General features: G+C 48.7%; 1 protein-coding gene across 1 annotated transcript in view; it reads right to left on the bottom strand.

The window, feature by feature from the left end:
* The window catches only part of LOC128844533 (transmembrane protein 104-like), a 100,323-nt gene that overhangs the window by 62,290 nt on the left and 19,828 nt on the right, over positions 1-18,205 (bottom strand). The window contains exon 6 of the mRNA XM_054042329.1: positions 16,292-16,391. Coding sequence (XP_053898304.1) covers positions 16,292-16,391 — 100 coding nt within the window. The remainder of the gene's footprint in view (positions 1-16,291; positions 16,392-18,205) is intronic.

Here is an 18,205-nt window from a genome sequence, read left to right as displayed (position 1 = left end):
GGAGCAGCTCACAGGTCGCAGAGCGGAGCAGCTTGTAGAGTGGAGCGGTTCATGGGACAGCAGTGGACTGGCTCGTGGTGAAGGCTGCGGCGGAACCCCACGGAGAGACAGCCAGCCTCAGATCACGTAAGGTGCCCCAAGACACCCGGCATGCCCCCCTTTTTTCTCTGGGGCTGCACTAACCAGGGACAGAGACTTTGGGGGTTGTTGGACTTTTGGGACTTTGGGTGGTTGCTGGTCCCAAGAGACTTTGGGGGTGTTGGACTTTGGGGACTCTGGGTGATTTTTGGGATGCTGGATTCAAGAACCAAAGGGAAAGGACACAGCCCAATTTGCTGGGGTGGGTTTTTTTTGCTCATGGTTTGTGTCATGAATCCTGTTTGTGGTGTTTTTCCAATTTAATGCTGATGTTGTTTACCTCATGTTATTAAACATTTTCTGCTACACTCAGACTCCGTGCTTGTGAGAGGGGAAGTATTGCCTCTTAGAGGCACCCAGGGGGTGGTATGTAATTGTCCCAGGTCACTGGGTGGGGGCTCAAGCCAGTTTTGCATTGCGTTATTGAAATGGAACCCCTAGATACAGAACCCGGTCCTTGTTGCTGCCAACTTAGATGGGCAGAAGGGTTACACGGGGTTAAACTCAACCCCTGTTAGCCCCAAAACTAAGCCTAGAAGTCATGCAGACTCCCTCAACCCCCAGAGCCACATCCTCTGTAACAGTTGCGTTGGCTGTGTACTGCATTTAATAAGGATATTGACAATTTACCCTCTCTCTAATGCATTTGAAAACTACATAATTTACTCCTTCCCTTCCTTTCCTGGCTCCACCTACATCTTCCCCACTGTGTATTTTTCTCCCTAATGGTTTTCAGCGTCTCTCCTATTTTGCTTCTCTCCCACGCTATCCTCTTATATCACTTCTGCCTGTTCCTTCCCTGCATTGTTTGTAATACTTTCCTCCTTTATATTTCCTGTCCCCGATTTCCTCCAACTGCTCCCCTCACTTCTGTCTCTGTCCCCTTTTCTAGTTTATCTCCTCAATCTCTCTCCCCTGCACACTTCCCCCCCAGACACATGCTTCTCACGCTGCCAGTGAGATCAGCTACTGGGCTCTCACATTCCTCCCTGGGGACCAAGCCCAGGCTGCCCCCACCATCTCTTTCCCAACCTCACTTGCCCACTCCAAATTTCCACTCACCCTGGGCAAGAAGGTTTTTATTATTATTAACTAAGATGGGTCAAAAATTTTCCATCAAAACAGCTCCCCAGCCAGACTTCATCTCCCATGATGCACTGTGGCCACATGACTGCCATGATGCACCTACTCCCCTCAACAAGTGGGGAAGCTGTCATGCATGATGGGTGATGTAGTCCAACCAAGGAGCCCTGTCTATAAAGGAGAATAGGCACACGACCTACAACTCCCATGAGGCACCCCGGCAGCATTTCATTTAATTTTTAATTTTCACTGAAAGCTCACTTCTCTGCACAACAAATTTTTCAACTAGCTCTCTTATTAACCACTTATAGCCTGGTAGTGCCTAGGAGGTCTCACTCAGATCTGGGGCCCATTGTGTTAGGCACTTATCGCAGTGTGGTCCCCTGGAAGTCTTTTCCATCCTCAGTAACTGACCATCACAACTCCAGGTGTGCTTAACCCCACCCTGCTTTATTATATCCCTGCAGCATGCCACAGCCTGGGTGTTATTTAGATACGATTTACAGTCAGTAGCCAGTTTCTCCCACTTGCTTCCAGTCCTGCCTACTCCTGCCCTCCTTCCGGCAGTTAATTAACACGCTGCGCCAACTGCCTGTGTTTCAGTTAGGTCCCAACTAATGAGTCCTGGTGGGGATTTGAGTGACAGGGCACTGAGTCAGCGTCTGACTCAGCACACCCAGTTACAGCACTGTACAAACACAGAATAAACAACAGACCCTGCACCCAAAGAATTTACAAACAGTAAAATCTTTTCAGGCCCTGCCTGCACTTCCGCTGGATAGCCTCTCCTTGAGGAAGAGTAACAGGAGCTCAGCAGAGCTCTGCACATTCACAAGGGTCCACCCACATGGAATTCCCTGCAGGATCGCGTCTTAGAGAATCTGGAAAAAGAAATCTGCAATAGCCAGCAAGATTCCCACCACTGGGTGAGCAAGTGCTCTCAGGAGAACTCCTCACTTGTGCTGGAAACAAGTCAAGCATCTTTGTCGATATTAGGATCTTCTTCTGCCCAGTCCCCCAAATTCCCCTATTTATTTTCCATTATATATACACAATATGTAATGACCTGGGGAATATATACAGTGGAAGAGTCAATGCAAGGAGACTGAACATTCAGCAGACAAGCTGAGGAAAGGATCAAAAATAGGAATGGAAACAAGAAATGTGTGTGCTCGAGTAATGGGACTTTATACATGGGAGTTGTTTTTTAAGGAGAAGATGCGCATATTAAAATGCCTCTGAACAAATCATTGGTCTTCATTTCTTACATGTACCCACAAACTTATTTGAAGATACTAGCATTTACTCCAGCCATAGACAGTATTTCTTTCATGTTCATTTAGCTCCTAAAATTTTAGAAGTAGCATTGATGTCCTATTGTTCCCCCTTTATGCTTCTTCTCTCCTCCCCATTCATGCAAAATAAGCTTGACTAAAGTTAATTTAAAGGCCAGATTCTTTGCAGTAGTTGCTAAAACGTCTGCACTCCACAGCAATCTGTAAAAGGCTTTTCCAGACTCCAGAGTGCCATCTACACGAAAGAAGGGGGATTTGCTAAGAGTCAGCCAACTGGAGGTAATAAATCCTTCGGGGATGCAGCACAGACTAATGCCGACAAGATGCTTTTTGGAACAGCTCTTTGCAGACTGCAGATGTTTTGTGGCAATTTTTTTTTAAAGCACTAAAATACTCCTGTGACTGAATGAGCACCGCTTTCAAACAGCTTGTACGATGAGATGAGAGCCTTTTTAGTTTGGCTCCTGAATATTTATGCACCCTTAAAGAGAAATGCTTGCCTACCTTATTTTTTTAGGCTATTGTCAAAAGTTCACCTTCAGCCAAATTGTCACTGATCCTGCATGCTTCAGTCTTCGGGCACGAGTTTGGCACCCGTACACTGAGGCATGCAAAAATCAGCTGCCCTTTTTGAAAAAAATGTGGCCCTAGTTGTTGAATAGTCACTTGGTATCATTACTGGATCCAGTCTCTTGTGTGTCAGTATTTCACAGACACTTATTAAAGAAGAACTCCATAGGCACAGATTTAGGCCTGGATCCTGCAGTGAGTCAACGAGAAGTGCCGGGGCTCTGCCTACAGGGAATTACTTTAGGATTGGAGTTTCCAGAGCTGTTTGAGGCAGGCTTAGACTCTATCCCTACATGATGATTTTAAAATCTCTACCTAGGATAACCACCTACCAGTACAGCAAAAGCAGCCAAATCACATCCCCCAGTGCACACATTCCACCAATTCACTGAAACAGGGCAATGGAAATATTATCCACGCGGGAGTGGCTCCATAACATCCATATCCTCCCTCTGATTGACCACTAAGAGAACTGGGAATCTATAACAAAAGAACAGACATATTTCCCATGCTGGTTTTCCAGACAAAACAATGGAAAAGTCTCAGTGTGCAGCTCCTCCAACCAGCTGCACTGAACATGCCCAATAAAGTGGCAGCTACCACTGCAGCTGGGCAGCCTCCTTCGACATGTAGAGATGTGGTGCACAGCAACAAAATTGCAAAGAGCTGTGCGCGCGCGCACACACACACACACACACACACCCCCCCAAGGGTACGTCTCCACTGCAAAGAAAAGCCAAGTCCCAAAGCTTGGGTCAATTGATTCGAGCTCACGAGGCTTAGGCTGTGGGGCTAAAAATAGCAGTGTAGACATTCGGGCTTGCACTGAAGCCTGGCAAGTGGGGAGGATCTCAGAGCCCAGGCTCCAGCCCTGGACCTGCAAGCACGAGTCATCTGACGTGGGCTCTGAGACTTGGCGCCACAGGTTTTTCTTTGCAGCGTAGGCATACCTTAAGAGGAACAGCAACATGAGAGAAAAATAAGCTAAAAATATGGACCATTAAGGCCCCAATCCTGTGATCTCCACATGAGATACATGTGGGCAGACCCCAATGTCTAAATGGCACCCCATCGACTTCAGCCTTTATGCATGACATTGCAGAATTGGGACCTAAGTGATTGTCATGTGTATAGTGCTAGCCTGTATGTCACAATTCTTCAGTAACTCAGTGTGCCACAGTTGTTCAGTTATATGGACAACATACGAGGTAATTTCCTTTGCGGGGGAGGAAGAGGGGATTGGATATTATTTAATTTCTACTCTTTGTGTTCCCTGTAAAGTGGAACTGTGCAAAAAATTCCCACTAGTTGATTACACCAGCCTAGACAAAGGCATCACAGCAGCGAGCCAGAGGTGATAAGATTATAGAGCTTCCACTGGCAGAGACGTCAAGGGCACAGTATCTATTAAAGAACTACACTGAAAATAAATGGAGGTCTTTCAAAACCCAGTGTAATAAATAAGGCAAGTCCCTCACCAAGACAGCACAATGGCTTTCCATCTGAATGAGCCTCCGCTTAAGGGGAAGCAAAGGGGGCCCCTCACTAGACTACACGACGGATGGGCAGAACAGCAAGTGACTGGCTGCAATGTTGGGGAGTGCTGGAGTTGCATTGTAATCATACATGGCTGGGCTGGGTTGGGCTAGGCTGTGTCACATCTCAGTGGGCTGGGTTTATGGAACAATTAAATGATTCATGCTGTATAACCAGCTGAAAGTGACGGTGTTATTTCAGGAAGTCTGGATGTTACTCTCTTGGGAGTAAATCCAAACCCTTTCTTCCATGGTCATGCAGGGCCCCGGATGCAGTGGAACAGGGCTAGTTCCACTGAACAGTGCAGGGAGCAGCCCACACATGGGATGCGCACCCCATGTGCACTTAGTTTGAGGGGTTAAGGGAGCAATGGTACAGGGAGGATAGATTTGCTGCTGCAAATCCACTAGCACCTTCCTCCCAGAGCAATGGTGATGCCTATCACAGCCCGAGGGTAAACAGTTTTATTCAGCCAGAACCAATCAAGTTTTTTTTTTTCCCAACCCCAGCAGCAGCAACCCATCTACCAAATATGCCCTGACATCCCAGCCCCTTCAAGAGGAAAGGCAGCGAACCAGAATCAAAGATGGAATTTTCACATGGGCACAAGTATCCAATTGCAGGATCAGGGCCTATATGCACAACTTCCCTGTAGCAGTATTAGCAGGGGTTACATCAATGTGCTCAAGGGGAAAATATCCCTCCCAAGAGTACTCACTGGCTTCAGATGGGGAATTAGCTCTAGCTTTGCTTTTAATGGACTCCTGTTGCCTTCATCTATTTTCATTGAAGCCAGCTCGGAGAACTCACTGCACATACTCAGTACACATTACTCATTCACCACACACTCCCCTCAATGCAGGATAACCTCGGTTTTGAGAAGATATTCGACTGAAGCTAGGGCTATGGAGAGAGCAGGCAGCATGAATATGAATGTGCTCTCTCCTAGGCCAATGTCAAAATCCAGCCTGACACATTAGTCTTTTAACTAAGCAACAATGAAATAGCCAAACAATATACTGAACAAAGAGACCTTATTTGAAAGGCAGACTTTCAGCACAGCGCTACCTTCCACAAATGCAATCCTTTCTTTGGGTTTTAAATTGATGCTCAAGCAAGAAAATGCAGTAAATAATAGAATCGGGTGAATAATGCAAAAAACATGTTCCATTAATATTTCTTCACATTTTTAAACAAATTCCCTTCAGCCACATTCATGAATCTTTTGTGCTTGCCTTCTGCAGACATTCATGCTTTGGGGAACGTGGATTTTACAGGTGACTTGCACTGGAACAGACTGGGCTTCTGAAATTTCTTTATATGGATCAAGAAAGCTGGAAAGTTTTAGTCTGGTTTCAAAACACTTGTTCTGTTTGCTTTTCACCTATGAAAGGACTGTAAAGAAGTGTGGTCTTTAGTTTTGCTGGAAGCCTCAGGTATGAATGTGAGCAGTCTTGATCCATAAATACAATGGTGGATGTGTTGTGTCTTTACTCCTGAGTGCTTAATGGGTATTAGAGTTAAACAAGTGTTAGCAAACAAGAAAAAACATTCACACTAAGGCCCTTTTACACTGCCAGAGCATTAAGGGCATGAGGTATAAATGAGAATCAGGCTCAAAGAGTCTGACTTCAAATCTCTTCCTTTGGCAGTTTAACTTGTATGATTTCTCTAATTGCCATAATTCTCCCAGTTCTCCAATTGCTCACAGAATCTAGCAGGAAAAACAGGGCAAACAATATCTGGATTTCTTCTTATGAATAAAAGAAACTGGAAAAAATTCTACTCGGGCCTTCTTTCTACATCACAAAGGAGGAGGAAAATGTGCAAACCCAATTTTGTCTTTTTCAGGTCACTTAACCATTCACTTTACAACTCTTTGTATTCCGATTGGCTGAGGAACATTATTAGCCAATCAGAGTGCAGGGACTTGCCTCATCACTGATAGTGGCTGCACACTTCTAAGCACATCTGGACTTTTTGGTGATACAGAACTCTACACCTTCCTCCTCAGTCATCCCATTCAGAATGGTCCCTTGTGTAAGGGGACTGTTGCCCCCTTACTAACATTCAGTGGGGGTGTTTTGGTTGCTAGCTCCCAGCACTAAAAGGGGAAGGGTCAATGGCAAAACAGGAGCCTGAGACTGACAGTCCCCAGGAACAATGGGGAGAGGCCAATGCTCCAGATCAGCCTGATTGACAGGGCGGGCAGGCTAATCAGAGAGTCAGGAGGCCAGAGGGGGTCCCGTCCTCCGTGTGAACTGGAATGGCCTGAGTCAGACTGAGTGGGGCCGAGCTAAGGAGAGAGCAGGGGCCCGAGCTGAGCTGCTGGGAGCAGAGCTGCAGCCCCAAAGCCAGAGCACAGCCCAGAGAGAGCAGAGCTGCCCTGGGAGCAGAGCTGTAGCTGGGAGCAGAGTCACAGGAGCAGCCTGCAGAGCAGAGCTGTCCTGGGGGCAGAGCTGCAGCAACCAGAGCCAGAGAGGCCAGAGAAGCAGCCCAGGGAGCTGAAGGCAGAGCAGCAGCAGCAGCCGTGCTGAGGCCGAGTGGAGCTGGAGCTGGGGCTGGAGCAGTCCGGAGCTGGGGCTGGGGCAGTCCGGAGCCGTGTGCAGTCCGAGTGCGGTGAGCAGCTGGGGAGAGTGAGGGGGACCCTGGGCAGTGGGCCCAGCACAGGGAGACGCCTCAGCCAAGAGGCCTTGCAGGTCAGACTTGCAGAGGGATCATAACCCCGACCGGGCGGGGGCGACACTGGGAAAAAGGGTCCTGCCACCTAGAGCCTGAGAGCATGTGGCCACCACCAGAGCAAGTGTCCAACCCACAGCGTCCCTGCAGCACAGACAGGGCCTGAGAAGGACCTACAAGGAACAGACTGAACTGCCCTGACGTTCCAGAGACACTGTTTGTGATGTTCCCTGCCACAGAGCGGGGTGATGTGTTTTCCTTTAACCTTTCCCATTTTTCCTTATTCTTTTTTAAAATTAATTGTTAATTAAACAACTTGTATTTGCTTTAAATTGTATGAAATGATCAGTGGGTCAGGGAGGTGCCCAGTGCAGAGAGAGTACCCCAGAGTGGGGACACCCTAGCCCCTGTCCTGGGTGGCCACAGCAGGGTTGGGGGTCGAGCCCCCCAGGAATCCTGGGCCCAGCCTTGTCGGGGTTTACGAGGACTCTGCCAGACAGGAGAGTGGAAGGGGAGTCCTCAAGAGCAGGGAGGCCTCTGGGTAAAGGAAGTGGGAGCGAGGACTCGGATCCTTTCGCTAGCCCACTTCACCGGGGTAGTGCAGAAGCCAGGAAAGTTCCCCACAATAGCGGGACCATTCCCCCGCTTACACGTGGCTACTGTACTGTCCAGTTGAAGAAGAAACAGCAAGTTAAAATTCAACCGAGGCAAAACCGAAGTGCTGTTCCTGGTGTCATACCTTGGGCAGTCTGACAGCAGGTTAGGCACAACCATTTTTCAGACAGTACAGTAGCGCCTGGTAAGACAGGTGCGGAACACAGGGGTCACCCTCGATTTCTCCCTCACCAGAGGCTCACTTTTCAACTGTCCTCACAAGCGGTTATTACCACCTCCAGAGGGTCCCGGTGGTTTTTCCTTTGACTTGTAATTTGCCAGTCATTCATGCCTCTCTCATATCCAGGCTACACTATAAATTCCTATCAGGCCTCCACTAAGGGAATTAGGCACACATCCCCAGTGACTTACAATGGGATTTGAGAGCCTTCCTCCCTTCAGCCCCTTTGAAAGAAATCCAGCCTTAACTCATTTCATCTTTGCTTTTTGTATTCTGTGTCTGCCACAGTATCCAACCTGTGCCTCACAATTAAACAGGGCTAAGGACCTGGGAAAGTTCTGGCTGACTGTAGTGACTGCCCTCCTGGAGTTTTATTCAGTCCATAGTTTCTTGAAAAACTACCAGGAATAGACTGTTCTGCACCAAATGACGAGTGCTGATGGGATCATCAGTTATGGTTCACAAAAGCGAACCTACAGAATATTAACCAACCTGCTAAGGAAACTTTGACAATAGCTTGTCTTGGCTTTATATTTTTTCTGGATCTCTTGTTCCGACAACTGAGGGAGCAGCATAAAGACAAAAACATTACTAGCCCTTAATAATCACACTAGCCAGGTATGTCTGTGAAAGAGCATATAGATTTTACATGGATCTTAGTCTGAATCCTCCAGAAAAAACATATTGATTAATCCCAGAATAAACCGTCTCCACGGAAATGACAAGAACCGAACTGTTCCCTAGTCTCTGAACAATTAGAAGCAATTAGCTTAGCTCTTCTGAGCACAGTATTTCTAGCCTAGATGTTTTCAAAGCACAATGCAAAATCCATTCTTTCATAGTTGCTCATGGCCAAATAGTGAGGAGGGGGAAAGAGAAGACAAGCAGTAAGCAGCGGCGTGCTCAGATACCATGGCAATGGGAACCACATAAAAACCTAGATAGATAAAAGAGAGAGAAAGAAGGAAACAAGGGTAGGTGGAAGATACTGAATCACAAAGAGATGGAGAGCTTAGGTTCCCTTGGACGATGGCAGTGCCACTTAAAGTAGTGTATTGAGTGTCTGCTGTAGATACAGAAACGGACACAAATATCTAAGATGGATGGCCAGATTCTTAGTTCATGAAAATCAGCATAGCTCTACTGAAGTCAGAGTAGGGTTGCCAACCCTCCTGGATTGGCCAGGAGTCTCCTAGAATCGGCCTCAACCCCCCAGTTGCTATTGAAAGCAATCCGGGAAATTTTAATAGGCCAAAAGTCCGGTCGGCGGTGCAGCGGGGATAAGGCAGGCTCCCTACCTGCCCTGGATCCACACGGCTCCTGGAAGCAGCCAGCATGTCCCTGGGGGCCCTACAGGCAGAGGTAATCAGGGAGTCTTCACGCACTGCCCCCACCCCAAGTGCCAGCACCACAGCTCCCATTGGCCAGGAACCATGGCCAATGTGAGCTGCAGGGGCAGTGCCTACAGGCAGAAGCAGTGCGCAGAGCCGCCTAGAGCTAGGAGCTGCAGGGACATGCTGGTCACTTCCAGGAGCCGCCTGAGGTAAGCACCACCCAGCCAGAAGCTGAACCTTCACCCCCTTCCGCACCCCAACCCTGAGCCTCCTCCCGCACCCAAACTCCCTCCCAGAGCCCACTGCCCGCACCCTCACCTGCACCCCAACCCCCTGCCCCAGACTCAGCCCAGAGCCCCCTCCCACTCTCCAAACCTCTCGCCGCCAGCCCAGAGCCCACACTCTCTCCCACACCCCAACCCCCTGCCCCAGACCAGTGAAAGTGAGTGAGGGTGGGGGAGAGCGAGTTATGAAGGGAGGGGCATGGAGTGAGGAGGGGCAGAGCAGGGGGCGGGGCAAGGGTGTTTGGGTTTGTGCGATTAGACAGTTGGCAACCCTAGAAGTCACTGATGCTACACCAACATATGCCAGCTGAGTATCTGGCCTACTGGTTTTAACATTGCCTTTCACTTACATGTAGAGGGTGTTGTCCAATTCTTTAGTGGTTAATGACTGTTATAGATTTCCAATTAATACTAATTTAAAGAGCTGGGGGATTGTACGGTTCTAGTCCCAGAATTAGGCACAACAGTATCAAAATTATGAAGCTAAGTATCGGGTTGGGAACCCTGGTGTGCACAGCGATGACACTCACACTGAGGGCAAAGTAAAGCTTTAACCACTTCTATTAGCACAATTAGTAAAGACAGAAGAGTTCCAAACCATATAAAGATACAGCAGTAATACAGAGTTAATGTGATTTCTTGTACCATTCCTTGCACACCCTCATACACGCACACCCTCTAGGGGATCTGGTGGTAAGAGACAAGGGTCTTGCCTTGTCCCTGGCATGCCAAACAAGTCTGATGGTCCAGATCCAGATCAGATCAGTCCCTTCTTACATGGCGGTCTGACCTATTATACGATCCAGGGGCTGTCATGAATATTCATTTAAATGCCCAGACTCCCTTGTCCATATCTAACTTCCTCACCCTAATAATTCTGGGGTGCCTTAATCCTATAGGCTAGCATATTAATGCTTTTAGCTCATTGCCATATTTGTCAATTTGTTGGCAAGGCTAGTTCATGATTAAGCATCTGTCAATGTTTCTATCCTAAAATATCAAAGCCTAGTATCAGTGTGGCTACCATGTCATTTTGTACAAACTATTCCCAGGGTCCCCAAAACTCAGGGTGACCATCGAGCCGTTTATCTATGCCAAAGTTCATAGGCCTCAAAGCCTTATGCTAACTGCTTAAGCAAATGCCTTACAGGGTACAGGTCTGTAGGTTCCTTGTATTACTGCTAAGTAAAATAAAATGCTCAAGCTAGCTCTGTGGGCTACAAGGGCCAGACCCTCAGCTAGTGTAACAACATATACAACTCCATTCATATAACCCCACTGACTACACTAATTTACACCAGCTGACGATCCAAAACCTTTAATTCTCCAATTTTCAGTGAGAAAGTCATAACTTCAAAGCCTCTTCTTGCCCTTCTCTTGAAGGCTGTTGTCTTATAACTAAAGTCTAAAATGTGAAAGCTGGGTATCGGTGTATGGCAGGGGTGCTAGAACTACGGGTTCTGGCGGTGCTGCCACACCCCCTGGCTTGAAGTGGTTTCCATTATGGGCAGGGTTTACAGTTTGGTTCAATGGCTCTCAGCGCCCTCACTATACAAATTGTTCCAGCAGCCCTGGTGTGTGATGGATCAGACTGTGCAGCACTTCCACAAGCTCCAAGCTGAAAGGAGCAGCCCAGGAGCGCTGGAACCTTGGTAGAAGTGTGGGGGGGGGGGGCATGAGGCCCTGCCCTCTCCCCCCGCCCCTGCTCCTCATCTTCCCCCAAGATCCCACCTTCTCTGTGGCCCCACCCACTTCTCCTCCTCTTCCCCTGAGGCTCCACCCCCTAGCCAGGCCGGAAGCTGGAGCCAGGCCATCGTAAGAGCCACCTGGGGAGCCCAGGCCACTGTGAGGATCCTTAGACCCTCCACCTCTCCTGGGTGGCATGCCCCAGGGGGTGGGGACATGGGCTGGAAGCTGCTCTCGGGCACCCCAGCCCCTGCCCAGGGCAGGTGGAGGTTCTAGGGCTCCCTACTGCAGCCTGGGCTCCCTGGGCATCTCTTACCACAGCCCAGCTCTGGCTTTTGGCCATGGGGTGGGGCCTCGGGCAGGGAGAGGAGGAGCAGGGATGGGGCCACAGAGAGGGGCCAGGCCTCATGGCAAGGGGGCACTAAAGTCTACCTCAGCCTGCCCACTGGGAAGAGGCTGACACCACAGGCAAGGGCTGCGCTTCGCGGCAGAGGAGCTATCATCACCCCCACCATGATATGCAGCCCCTGCCTGCGCTGCTCCATGCCTACCAAGACTTGCACTTTGGGGGGGGGGTCAACTGCGCTGTGTTAAAAAGTGGGTGGGTATAGCCCTTCCACTTCTAAAAGTGGGGGGTATGACCCCTTCCTCCTCCCCCCGGCCCGATTCCAGTATCTCTGGAGTAACTGACTGGTGATACTGGGATCCGGTATTCCTGACTTTTTCAGAACACTCCATGGGATGAGTAGGCATGCAGAGAAAATTTTGAATTAGTGGAGTGCCCTGTTGATATCCCGAAGGGTTGCAGAACATTGTGCTATTGACTTAGCAGAGTTACAGCTGAGCCAGCACAAAGATCATACTCCTGTTTGTGAAAGAATTTGGAATTCCTTTTTCTTCAGAGGTTTGCAGTCCCCGTGCTGGTTCAGACAAAGCACCTCACCCTAAAAGGTGCTGAGCACCTAAAGAAAGGCTCTGAGCATCCTCAACTCACGCTGCCTTCAGCACTTTGCAGGATGGGAACCAAATTCTCTGCCCTTGGTAACTCTCAGCCAACAGCAGAAATACACAAAGGTATTGCTGAAGCACCACTGCCCTCTGCTGCTCAAGAGGAGAATAAGGTAACACCATAAAAAAGAACCCACCACACTGAAAGGCCTAGAATTCACTCCTGGACTAATATGTCTTCAAACTGAGGGTTTCTTCCTATTCACTTCACACCCCAAAGAAAAAGCCAGTTTGTTTAAAGGCCTTCCTGCGCTAGAGAGATGAGCAGGGTTGAAAATGCTTTGCAAACATAGCTCCCCCACCCAGCTGCAGACTATAGTAAGGGAAAGAATATATCATTAATAAAGAGTATTTGAAAATGGTGCATGGGGATCAAATGCGTACTGTATTTTCTGTATGGCATTCCAAACAAAGTATTATTTGGGCTGCGACAGTAGGGCGGGACTCAAATGATAAAAGGGTTTAAAGACCACATTGATGCCATCTCTAAGTATGGCAGGTCCTGGATTTATCTCCCGAAGCATACTTTCAACACCACAAACAACTGTTCCTTCTTGTGGCTGTTACTAGGACTGTAGCCATCACCCAAATCTTTTGACAGAAAATCACTGAGTGGGAACCTAAAGCTATTACAAGGTCAGCAATGAAGCTGAAATCGATGTAGAAGTTCAGTATGCTTGTATTATTTCTGACCCATAGTCTAACATAAGAGGTTTTTAAGGCCCAGCTTGACAAAGCCCTGGCTGGGATGATTTAGTTGAGGATTGGTCCTACTTTGGGCAGGGGGTTGGACTAGATGACCTCCTGAGGTCTCTTCCAACCCTAATCTTCTATGATTCTATGATTAGTCAGTTATGATTGCACATAACAGAGACTTAGCCACATTTTACCCTTCACTGGCAGCAAAAGCTGAAGTGAAACTATAAAACATTTTCTATAATAAGGTCATTTTCAAAAATTCACACATTTCTGAAGAATACTCCTCTTGATGTCAGTCTGTCTCTTGGGCCTAGTCTTCACTTACCGGCTGGTCCGGCGGCACGCCATCGATGTTCTGGGATCGATTTATCGCGTCTGGTTAAGACGCGATAAATCGATCCCGGATCGATCCCGGAAGTGCTCACAGTCGGCGCCGGTACTCCAGCTCGCCGAGAGGAGTACGCGGCATCGACGGGGGGAGACTTCCTGCCGCGTCTGGACCGTGGTAAGTTCGGACTAAGGTACTTCGAATTCAGCTACGTTATTAACGTAGCTGAATTTGCGTACCTTAGTCCGATTTGGGGACTTAGTGGGGACCAGGCCTTGGAGGCAAGGAAGTAAGGGAGAGAAATCATTGCCATCCTTCTTTTCTTATGAGTAGGGATCTACGTAAATCGCAGAGAAATCAAATTTTTCATGGGTTGGTCATGGCATAAGGGACATATTCATACCATGCCATCCTTACTTCTGCATTGTCTACAGCCAAGCCCTAAGATACAACCCAATTTGCTCCAACCCCTCAGACAGAGACAAACACCTACAAGATCTTTATCAAGCATTCGTAAAACTACAAAACCCACCTGGGGAAGTGAGGAAACAGATTGACAGAGCAAGATGGGTACCCAGAAATCACCTACTACAGGACAGGCCCAACAAGGATAATAACAGAACACTACTGGCCATCACATACAGCCCCCAGCTAAAACCTCTCCAGCGCATTATCCACAATCTACAACCTATCCTGGAAAACGATCCCTCGCTCTCAGACCTTGGGAGGCAGGCCAGTCCTCGCTTACAGACAACCCCCGAACCTGAAGCAAAAACTCACCAGCAACTACACACCACACCACAGAAACACCAACCCAGGAACCAATCCCTGTAGCAAACCTCATTGCCTACTCTGTCTCCATATCTACTTTGGCGACACCATCAGAGGACCCAACCACATCAGCCACACCATCAAGGGCTCATTCACCTTCACAGCCACTAATGTTATATATGCCATCATGTGCCAGCAATGCCCCTCTACCATGTACATTGGCCAAACCAGACAGTCCCACCGCAAAAGAATAAATGGACACAAATCGGACATCAGGAATGGTAACATACATAAGCCAGCAAGTAAACACTTCAATCTCCCTGATCATTCTATTACAGATTTAAAAGTCACTATCATTGAACAAAAAAACTTCAGAAACAGACTTCAAAGAGAAGTAGCAGAACTAAAATTCATTTGCAAATTTAACACCATTAATCTGGGCTTGAATAGGGGCTGGGAGTGGCTGGCTCATTACAGAAGCAGCTTTTCCTCTCCTGGAATTGACACCTCCTCATCTATTATTGGGAGTGGAATACATCCACCCTGATTGAATTGGCCCTGTCAACACTGGTTCTCCACTTGCGAAGTAACTCCCTGCTCTCCATGTGTCAGTATAGAATGCCTGCATCTGTAACTTTCACTCTATGCATCTGAAGAAGTGAGGTTTTTACCCACGAAAGCTTATGCCCAAATAAATCTGTTAGTCTTTAAGGTGCCACCAGACTCCTTGTTGTTTTTGTAGATACAGACTAACACGGCTACCCCCTGATACTTGACAGCTTTAAAGGCAGCACAGAAGTAAGGGTGGCAATACCATGAACCCCCTACAATAGGTTTGCAATCCTCTTTTGGGTCAGGACACCCAGTTTGAGAAATGCTGTGTACTTTTGTATATTTTCACCCTATGGAATAAGGTAAAAGTACACAAAAGACCAGATTTCATGGGGGAGACCAGATTTCATGGCTCATGCTGCATTTTTCGCCACCGTGATTTTGGTAGGACCCTACTTATGAGACATTCAGATGCTATGGAGATGAGCAACAACTCTCTCAATTTTATTACATGTAACACAATATTTAGGGTTTTCACAAATCCCAACCTCCAGGAGTCATGTTATTATGTGAGAACCTCAGCTTTCATTTAATTTAAAAAAAAAAAAAAAGTTTTTAGCTCTCATGATTGCAGAATTGGTGTGAATCTAAATTAAGTGCCACACCACGCTCTGCAACATGATGGAGTGAGGAGAATTAAACACTGTCTTTGCCAAGTCTAACAAGCACATGGGGTGCTCAAAGTTATAAGTAATTAAGGGTTAGATTCTATTTCTATCTACCTTATCTAGGGGGTGTCTCATCACCTCAGTTTTTAAGCAGAGCTCCTCATTAAAATCAATTGGGAGTTCTTAAAAATATATGGTACAATATAGCCCTAGGTGTTTAGATCACGCTCATCAGCCCAATCTCAGGGTGTCTTACCAAAATTCCCTAAAGCCAACAAGCAATCTGTGCATCTCTCCCCAGGCCCCAGAGTGAGTAGTTGCTTCAATTTGTTCTTTATCATCACGACAAAGCTAGTGTAAAGGATGGGCTTTACATTTTGATTAAAGTGGGGTCATGGGTGGGGTCATCCTCAACTTCTGCAGCAGGGAGTGCACTAACCATTGTTCCTGCGGTCAGCTATCGTGGCAATTCTGAACCCCAGTAGCTAAGCACACTACCAGCTCAGACACGTGAAGACCCTCATAGGTGTGTCACCCTCAAAGAGCTAGGGGAAATACATTTCTATCAAATATGGCTCCTTAAAGGAACCTTTTTACAGTTACCTATTTACACTGGTAGCTCTTTAAACATCCACTTCCTTGCCTGCCCCTTTACCCCACACAGTCTTTGCCCAATGTAGACTTGACACCAGTAGGGTGACAGGTGGTCTCAAGTCAGCTCTTGGTTTTTACTGGCTTCTGAACGGAAACTAAATTTAATATGGATGCTGTTGAGAAAAAAAAAAAAAACACCGTCTTTGCTAATTTTTATGAATTCTTACTGACCAGAATAGTTCCATGAGGCTGAAAGGTACCATGGTCAGGAACATGGCCAAAGATCCATATATGCCTAGCATCAATGTAATTCGACTCAGGAGGTCTCCAACTGCCAAGAAAAACAAAAGAAACATGAAATTGATTCAGACTTCGTTGTTATTTCTTACTTCACATTGCTACTCAAAACGGCTGGGTGGAAACTGATGGCATGGTGTATTATGCTATAACACACACAGACCTAGATGAGACAGTGACTAGGGTTACCATACGTCCTCTTTTTCCCGGACATGTCCAGCTTTTCAGCAGTCAAACCCCCGTCCGGGGGGAATTGCCAAAAAGCCGAACATGTCAGGGAAAATGGCGGCTCTGCTCCTCCCCGACTCTTCGGCTCTGTTTAAGAGCCAGGCTGCCTGAGAGCTACCGGCAGCCCCCGTGCCTCCAGACCCTGCACCCCCAGCCGGGCACTTCCCTTCCCGGGCTCCGGCGGCGCAGGGTCCAGAGGCACGGGGGCTGCCCGAAGCCGGTAGCACTCGGGCAGCCCAGCTCTTAAACAGAGCCGAGCTGCCCGAGCGCTACCGGCTTCGGGAAGCCTCTATGCCTCCGGACCCTGTGCGGCTCTGCTCCTCTTCGGCTCTGTGTAACTTAGTGTAAGTTACGCAGAGCCGCTGCGGCTGGAGGCTCTGCTCCTCTTTGGCTCTGTTTAAGAGCCGGGCTGCCCGAGCGCTACTGGCTTCGGGCAGCCCCCGTGCCTCCGGACCCTGCGCCGCCGGAGCCCGGGAGGGGAAGTGCCCGGCTGGGGGCGCAGGGTCCGGAGGCATAGGGGCTGCCCAAAGCCCGAGCGCTACCGGCTTCACGGTTTGCCAGGCAGCCTCCAGACCCTGCGCCCCCGGCTGGCCGCTTCCCCTCCCGGGCTCCAGTTGCGCTGGGGAAGCGCCGGCTGGGGGAGCAGGGTCTGGGGGCTGCCCGGCAAACCCTGAAGCCGGTAGCACTGGGGCAGCCCTTTCCCCCTGGCTGGGAGTGGGAGGGGGCGGAGTTAGGGTGGGGAAGGGGTGGAGTTGGGGCGGGGCTAGGGGTGGGGAAATGGGCGGGGCCATGGCCCGTGGAGGGTCCTCTTTTTTTATTTATGAGATATGGTAACCCTAAGACAGTCAGAAGCAAAATACACAGCTAGATCTATAGATTAGAACTATATGGGTTTCCTCTGTTTTCAGGTGTACAGACAGCAGTATAAATAAAACAGTATGGGACTGATCCTCTGCTCAAATGGAAGTGTTGGATTCACATCAGCTGAGGATCTGGTCATGGGCACACGTGGAAGGAGAGATGGAGAACGGGAGATTGTTAGTATGCAGAGGGAGGGGATATGAATCTCAAGGCTGAGCTTGACTTCAAAGGAGATTGGCCATTTTCCACCCGCTAAGGATCTGACCCTTTGTTTCCATGATTTAGAGGATCACTCCACTCTAAGGCAGGAGAACGGAGGGGGAGACAATGTGCATCCTCATTACCTCTAAGCAGTGGCATAGCTAGGAGTGGAAATTTGGGTGAACCCCGACTTTCGGGTAGACAGGCAATGACAGACTGTGCTAGCTCAGATTCTCCCGATGCCACGCTCTCCTCCTAGCCCTGGTGCCCCCAGACACAGGGCTTCACCTGCCGAGCTGAGCATGCACATTCCTCATCTTGGGCAATCATCGCCAGCAGCTCCTTCTCAGCTCACCTGTCCTGGGGGGAGCCCTGGCGCCACCTCCTCGCTCCGCACGCACAGGGGCCAGACACAACGCTGGGCGTTACTGAACCCAGCAAGGACCCGGCCCAGCACTCCCGCATGCCTGCTACCCCCTTCCCCTCAGAGCAGCAGCCAGTGGGGGCCCAACCATTCCCCATTCAGCAGCGGGCAGGAGGGGGGAAAGATGCGGCAGC

Source organism: Malaclemys terrapin, chromosome 10 (assembly GCF_027887155.1).
Source record: "Malaclemys terrapin pileata isolate rMalTer1 chromosome 10, rMalTer1.hap1, whole genome shotgun sequence".
Taxonomy (NCBI): domain Eukaryota; kingdom Metazoa; phylum Chordata; order Testudines; family Emydidae; genus Malaclemys; species Malaclemys terrapin.
This window is presented reverse-complemented; position numbering and strand designations above follow the sequence as displayed.